The sequence below is a fragment of the Rissa tridactyla genome, chromosome 9 (assembly GCF_028500815.1).
Source record: "Rissa tridactyla isolate bRisTri1 chromosome 9, bRisTri1.patW.cur.20221130, whole genome shotgun sequence".
Lineage (NCBI taxonomy): Eukaryota > Metazoa > Chordata > Aves > Charadriiformes > Laridae > Rissa > Rissa tridactyla.
This window is the reverse complement of record NC_071474.1, coordinates 1,903,154-1,909,744: the sequence shown is the minus strand read 5'-3', so window position 1 is coordinate 1,909,744 and position 6,591 is coordinate 1,903,154. Positions and strand designations below refer to the sequence as shown.

At 41.5% G+C, this 6,591-nt stretch overlaps 1 protein-coding gene across 27 annotated transcripts in view; it reads left to right on the top strand.

The window, feature by feature from the left end:
* The first annotated feature begins 29 nt into the window (after nucleotides 1–29).
* The window catches only part of LOC128915297 (uncharacterized), a 32,860-nt gene continuing 26,298 nt past the window's right edge, over nucleotides 30–6,591 (top strand). For 11 of the 27 annotated variants that reach the window (XR_008468581.1, XR_008468578.1, XR_008468575.1 and 8 more), the window contains exons 1-4: nucleotides 173–313; nucleotides 1,273–1,401; nucleotides 1,664–1,738; nucleotides 2,402–2,625. Coding sequence is in view for 1 of the 27 variants with exons in the window: in XM_054215460.1 (XP_054071435.1) it covers nucleotides 2,508–2,537 (30 nt within the window). In the remaining 26 variants the exon portion in view is untranslated. Of the gene's footprint in view, nucleotides 314–463; nucleotides 1,152–1,272; nucleotides 1,402–1,663; nucleotides 1,739–2,401; nucleotides 2,626–6,591 lie in introns of those variants that run through there. The other 16 variants (XR_008468588.1, XR_008468585.1, XR_008468584.1 and 13 more) reach the window with 15 other exon arrangements.

Genomic DNA, 6,591 nt, shown 5'->3' with positions numbered 1-6,591 from the left:
CGCAGCGACGGGCCGCAGCCAATGGGGCGGGCGAGGGGCGGTGGAAGCCAATGGGGGAGCGGCGAAGCCGGCCAGAGGGACAGCCCGGCTGGGAGCGGAGGATCATTCCGTGCTGGTGGCTGATGGGGAAGGAGCGGCGGCGGCTCCGTGGTGGAGATGGGGCGCGCTCTGCCTTTTTTGCCCCCCCACACGCCGCGCTCCGCTTCCCCCCCTGCCTGCCGGATCCTGGGGGAGGCGCCGAGGCGCGGGGCGGGGAGCGGCCCTAGAGCCGGAGCCGCCCGGGCAGGGGCGCGCAGCCAGGAGGGAGGGAAAGGTGCGGAGCGGGGCGGCGGAGCGCGAGGAATGGCGCGCGGGGGGGCGGGGAAGAGCGCGAGGCGGGCGGGCCGAGCGGCGCGCGGGGGAGGGGCGGCCATCGCCTCAGCGGCGGCGGCGGCGGCCGGGAGGGGAGGCCGGGCCGGGCCGCCCCGCTCCGCCGGGGCCCTGCCCGCCCTCCACCAGGTCCCTGGGGCAGGGCCCCGGCGGGCGGGGCCCGCAGGGTGTCGGTGCCGCTTGTGCCGGGCGGAGGGCGGTTGGTCAGCGCGGGGTGTTGGCGCTCGGGCTCGCCCCTCTCTGGGTGAAGGGGCTGCTGAGGGCTCAGGGCAGAGAGGGGGAGGACTGCGAGGCGTTGATTGTGCAAAGAAATCCCGGGTCGGTCGATTCCCTCTCTGGAAAGCTGCTTTTGGAGATGCTTGTAGCTGCTCTGGGTGGAAGTGTCGCCAGAAGCCTTGCAGCCTCTCGGGAGCCTGCTTTTGCCGTTACTCAAGTCCAGTTGTTGGATGAAGTGGTGGGGCAGGGTCTGTGTTGCCAGCCGGGGGTATATTCTCCTGCATCTTTTGCCGGGCAGGCTTCTGAAACGAGGTGCCAGATATGTCCTGGTAGGGCTTGCTCTCTGCATCAGGTATTGGATCCACTAGTGTTCTGACGGTGGCGAAACCCCGCACTTGCTTGTCTCCATGTGCTTGTGACTGGTTTTATCAAACGTAGGGGGCCGTTTTCATTGGCCTTAGATGATAGGTGAAATGTGCTTCATTCGCTTAGTGAGATTCCAGCTTCTCCCTTTGTGCAGGGTCACTGGAGTTTCGGTGGACTTGTTAACCTTGCCTTCACCTCAGGTGATTGAAAAAGACAGGGCTGTAAAAATCCCTAGGAGGTGCTTGAAGCATTTGATAGTCACTATCAACAAAAAGATGAGAACTGCTGGAAAACTGTCTGTCTTGTCAAAATATTTTGCAGCGCAGGATGGCGATACTTTTTTACCTGTGTTGCCTGCGGATAAACTGTAATGAATGCAGTTGACAACTAAGCACGAGTTCTGTGAGAGCGTGTGAGCTGAGAGAAAGGTCAAGCTGGATCCAGGTTAAGGTAAAAAGTGTAACTTACAGTATGGTACCGCTAGTATTCTGTGACAAGTTCTTATTTTTGTGATGGTTTAGGGCCTCGTCATGATTTATCTGTCAGAGCTCTGGCATTTCAGTTTTGTCATTTTATTTATTGTTCTGTGGCACTGGTTTCAATGTAATAGAAGTGACTGCAGTAGATTTAGGATATAAACTTTATAAAGCGTTTAGGACTTTTGGATTAGGGTGATTTTTATTTTAGCTCTGTTTTAAATTCTCCTTTACAGGTGTGAACGAAGGTGGCCCCTGGGCTGAGGCTTCACAAAGGAAGGTTTGATCTGGAGTTTGTTTTCGTGGCACAGGTGAAGACCTTTGGAAAAGAACTTTTATCATGGAAACAAAGTGTCTATAAGTATTAACTAAACCAACATAATTTTTTTTTAAAAAATGTTTCTGAGAATACAGAGGTACTTTTTCCTTTGTTATCTCAGAAGAAAGAATGTGTTGTGTGTTCCAATTATATAAAGTTGTATAAAATGCCCCCCTCCAAAGTATTGGACAAAACTTATTCAAAGTTCAAAACCAAAATGAAGTGTTTAAAACTGTTGGTTCCCCCTCTGCCCTGCTCATATGCACGCTGTGTGTATTGCAGGGGTTTGAGAAGTCTTGAGAACTGTTTCGAGAACTAAAAATGAATGGGGATGTTCCGCAGGCCAAATATCTAAGTGTCCTATCACAACAGTAAATAAATTTTAAATAACATCTTTGCAGAGTACAACTTTTCTTAAACAAACAGCAACAAAAAAAATCTGGTCACTGGACTGACTGATACTTTTAGGATATGAAAAAAAGTAAATCAGCTTTAAAAATGCATTATGATTATGCCATTTAAACTAAGGATCCGGTTTTGTTCTCTTTGTAATAGAGGAAGCAACTGTTACATTCTGATGAAGAAATACTTAGTTGAGGAATTTTTATTACACGTTGAATACACAATGAATAAAGCTGTCAACTACCTGTTATAGGTGTCATTGATTAGAAATACTGCCTACTGACACAGTGTTTGGAATCCTGTCTTGTCGGAGTCCTTAATGGAGTGGAGCAGCAAAAGCGGTCTGAGCACTGCTTACGATGGTGGGAAACTGCTCTGTAGGATCCCTGGTCAGTCTCCTATTGGAAGATCAAAATATTCTCCATTCTTATCTCTGTGTTCTGGGTTTTAAAGCTCAAGTACAAAGAAGTTAATATTGTGAGTAATCGCTACAGTTAATGTTTGATTTTTGTGCATCGTTCATATATTTGTCCAGTTTCTTCATTGCTCAAAGTAACCTGTTGTTAACTATACAAAAAGGAAATTATAAATATTATAAATACAGGTTGAAGCTGATCGCATGTCAGAATCCTGAGCCAGAACTAAAATACTGAAAACACTCACTATAGAAACTCTTCTGTTATTGCTGAGCCTGAGTTAGGTTTTCATGCGCTTCTGTATGATTATCTTTAAAGTATTTTCTGCTCTATCCTTAAAAATCATTTAATGTAACTGCAGTTTGGTCAATTAGGTGATGTCATCCACAGTTTATTTTGTTGTTGATGGTTCTCCATGTTTCATTTCTTTACTTTTTTTTTTTTTACGTGAATGCTGCAGCCTTACATTAATACCAGTTTCATATGAAGGGCTCCTATACATTAAGCACGTGCATCATGTGTGAAATCCTACTGTGTTCTATGTCTGTAAAATTGCTGGGTAGCCGAGCATTTGCTGAAATGAGCTTCTGATTGTTTTTTGTGGCTTATAATACTCCTTTGTAGGTCTGCTGGTATCTTGTTTGTCCCTCCTTCATCTAGACAATGCATTCCTTCATGTTTTGTGTAACATCTTCTTCTGTGTATATAGATACGGTAACTGGAAAGAGAAAATTCTGTTCTTAAATTGTCCCTCTTCCTGCCCTTAACTTCCCCATGCCCCAGTATAACTGGAGTATTGGTCATTAAGGGGAATTGAACAGTATTGGTTGATGATATCTGTGAATTCTGGGGAAAAGGGACAAAAATGAGCATTGGGAAACTATGTAAATTTTCTGTCAATACAAATTTATGCTTTGAGACCCTTAAGATCAATAGGGGAGTACTATAGGCAGAATAAAAAAAATAAATTAAAAAAAAAAAAAAGAAGAGCTCAAGATGTTGGATGAATAAGCTCTGGAGCTTACTACCGTTTTAAGAGGCTTGGATGCTGGTGCTGTGCCTTCTGTCTGTTGTTCATTTGTTTAAATCTCTCCCAGTAGTGTTTAGCAAGGTGTAAACTGAGTGGTCAAGTCTAAACCCAGAAGGGCTCTTGTCTGCTGTTACTTGCTCATTTTTAAAATGTAATCAGTCCTTTGAGGGATTTGGGCGAGTTCAAAACAATATGTTTTTCAGTGCTTGCTTCCGGGACCGTTGTATAATTGCTATGGCTTACGAGTGATTCCCATTGGTTTCTGCATTAATTGCTTGCAAATAATACACATCTGTGTCACAATATTCTGTATTCTAGCAGTGTTTCACATAAGAGGTTGATACTCAGAAGCTCAGACAAGAAATGAAGGAAAGTTATTTAAAGCAATGTATGGAATGGGAAGCAGCTGTTTTAAGTTAGCAAATTAGGAGAAGAGGTGAATGCTTCTGGTATATCAAAACTGGCTTTTTTTCCCAGAGTTGAGTGTAGGATGTTGTTTCCATTTTTATTTGCACAGTATGAGGCATACCAGTGGAGCCTAGAAATTCATAATTAACAAAACAAGGGAAGAAATTAAGTTTCACATGTTTTTGCTGGTCTATGGGAATAGACTGATCGACGTATACACGCATAAACCTTCCATAACTTGTACACCAGTTTTTAAAATAGTTTACATAGATTTCTACAAGTCTTTTGCAGTATGCCACACCTCACCCCCTTTTCTGTTTGTCAAATATGTTTTTTTATTTCCTGCTGAAACTGGTTGTCGTAGTTGGTGCACTTTTAAGACAGGGTTTAGATGAGTTTTGGAGGTTTTGATTGTTGGGGATTTTTTTGTTTGTTTTTTTTAACCAGGAGATGCACTGTATATTGTCTCTTTTTGTGAAAAGGATACTTAAGAATATTCGTGAAGTTTATTCTTTGGTGTTTTAGCTAACCAGGCAATTCGTCACATAAAATGGAACTTTCTTCATATTTCTTCTCTGAAGCATTAATCATTTTATTATGAAGGTAGAATGACATCATTAAAAATAAGTGCTTTTTATGGCTTTGATACTTCATTTTACTGTACAGGATTTAACAAATGAAAAATAATTGTTCAGTTAGTTCCAGTGGCTTATAGTATTTTGTACTTACATTGTAACTGAATATTCAGCCATTCTTACTGCTGTTGGGTCTTCCTTTTACAGGCTGTTCTGTCCATCATCAAATTGTGTAAAATCTCATGAATTGGACATTGTAAACCAGAAATACTAGGGATTTGCTTAATTGCTAGATAGACCTTCAGGATAATTTGTGGGAAAAATATGTGTATAATGTGAAAGTGAAAAAATCCAAAATTGAAGACGTAGCATAACTTTGAATTCAAATGAGCAGGCCATGTGGCTTTCCTGAGTAGTTTGTAGAGAATCAAAATACAATAACTTGTTAGACGTGTGATGGGAGGGAGGGTGGGAAATCAGCATTATTTTTTATTATTTTTTTTTTAGCCTGTCATAAATCTGTGAGTAGGTCAACACACAAGTAGGAAAAGAGGAAAAGAAGTTTAGAGATTCTTGCAAAACTCCTGATACAGTTCCTTTAAAAAAAAAAAGCTGTTAAACTCAGCTGTGGTATGGCAAAATAAAACACCAAATCAGAAGTAGGAAAGAAAAATGACAGTTTTTAGTACAAAAAGTTTAAAAAGTTTTACATACCAGCATTCAAAGCTAAAAACATGTGTTGATGTGTTTTTGTAACTTATGTGGAAAATAGAGCGAATGATGATGTCGAAACAAAACTGTATAATACGAAGTTTATTGAAAAGAGTTTGCAGGTCTGGTTTAGCTGTTCCTGAGGATGATAAAAGACATTTGGAGGAGACTCTAATTAAAATAGAAAAATCAGAGATTCTTGTCAAATCTCAGTGTTGGGATAAATTAGAAGGGTGTTTTTTGTCTTGTCTGGTTGGTGGTTGTTTTTTATAGCAGTTTTTCTGAGTTACTCAAATCAACAAGAACATGATTTTTTACGAGCCCTGCACACCAGCAGTGTGAACGTAGTTGAAAGTACAGCAGCCTTACTGTTCCACTAGAACTTAAAGAAAACTTTTGGGAGTATTTGACTAGTTATGCTCTTTTCCGAGTTAAAAAAAAAAAAAAAAAGGAAATGTAGTTTTTATACTTTACAGAATGATTAGGTTTTGATTTAGCAGAAGTGCTTCAGAAGAACGGAGTGCATTTTTTTTTCTTACAAGAAGAAGCACCTGCTGTAGAAAGACCGTATTGTATGCAACTTGCTGCAGTGGATGTGGGAGCTTTCCAGTCTGATAGTTTCAGTAGTGAAGATGAAAGCGAGGACAGTTCTTGGGCAGGGGATTTCAAGAGGAATGTGATTCATGGGACGTAGTTACTAGCGTAATTACCAGTGCAGCTGCCATAGTAACTTCTGCCAGTACTAAAAAAAATCTGTCATGTCCAGTGCTCTGTTGGTTGTAGCGTAAGTGATAAAGATGGGAGCAGCAGAAGTGTAATACCTTGTCCCACTTACCAACTTCAGACCAATGTACGTGGATGGAGCTATTTCTGCTAGGTTTCAAACTGACACCAAAGCTTCACAGGATTTCCTAAAGCGTTTAGGCTGGGCTAAAATTTTGGAATTGGACATGGTAAGATTTTGTTTTGTGTTTTCTGTAAATAATAGTGAAAAGGCAGGGGTTCAGAGGGACTGACTTACTCTGATAATGAGTAAAACCTGTTGAATTCAGGTAAGAAAAAAATCCCAACCCTTAAATATTTTGCACTTCTCTTTTTGCACTTTGGTTATACAAGGTTTTATTTCAGTAATAAATTAATTTGCTTCAGTATTGTAATAAATGGGACTTTTCTGTTTCTCACCATGCTAATACTTTCTATTTGCCATTCCTTAAACTGTAGGTCAGACTTTTCATTTGTTAATATTTGTTTCCAGTTAGCTTGAATGGAATACTTCAGATTTGATCCAAAATGGAATTTGGAG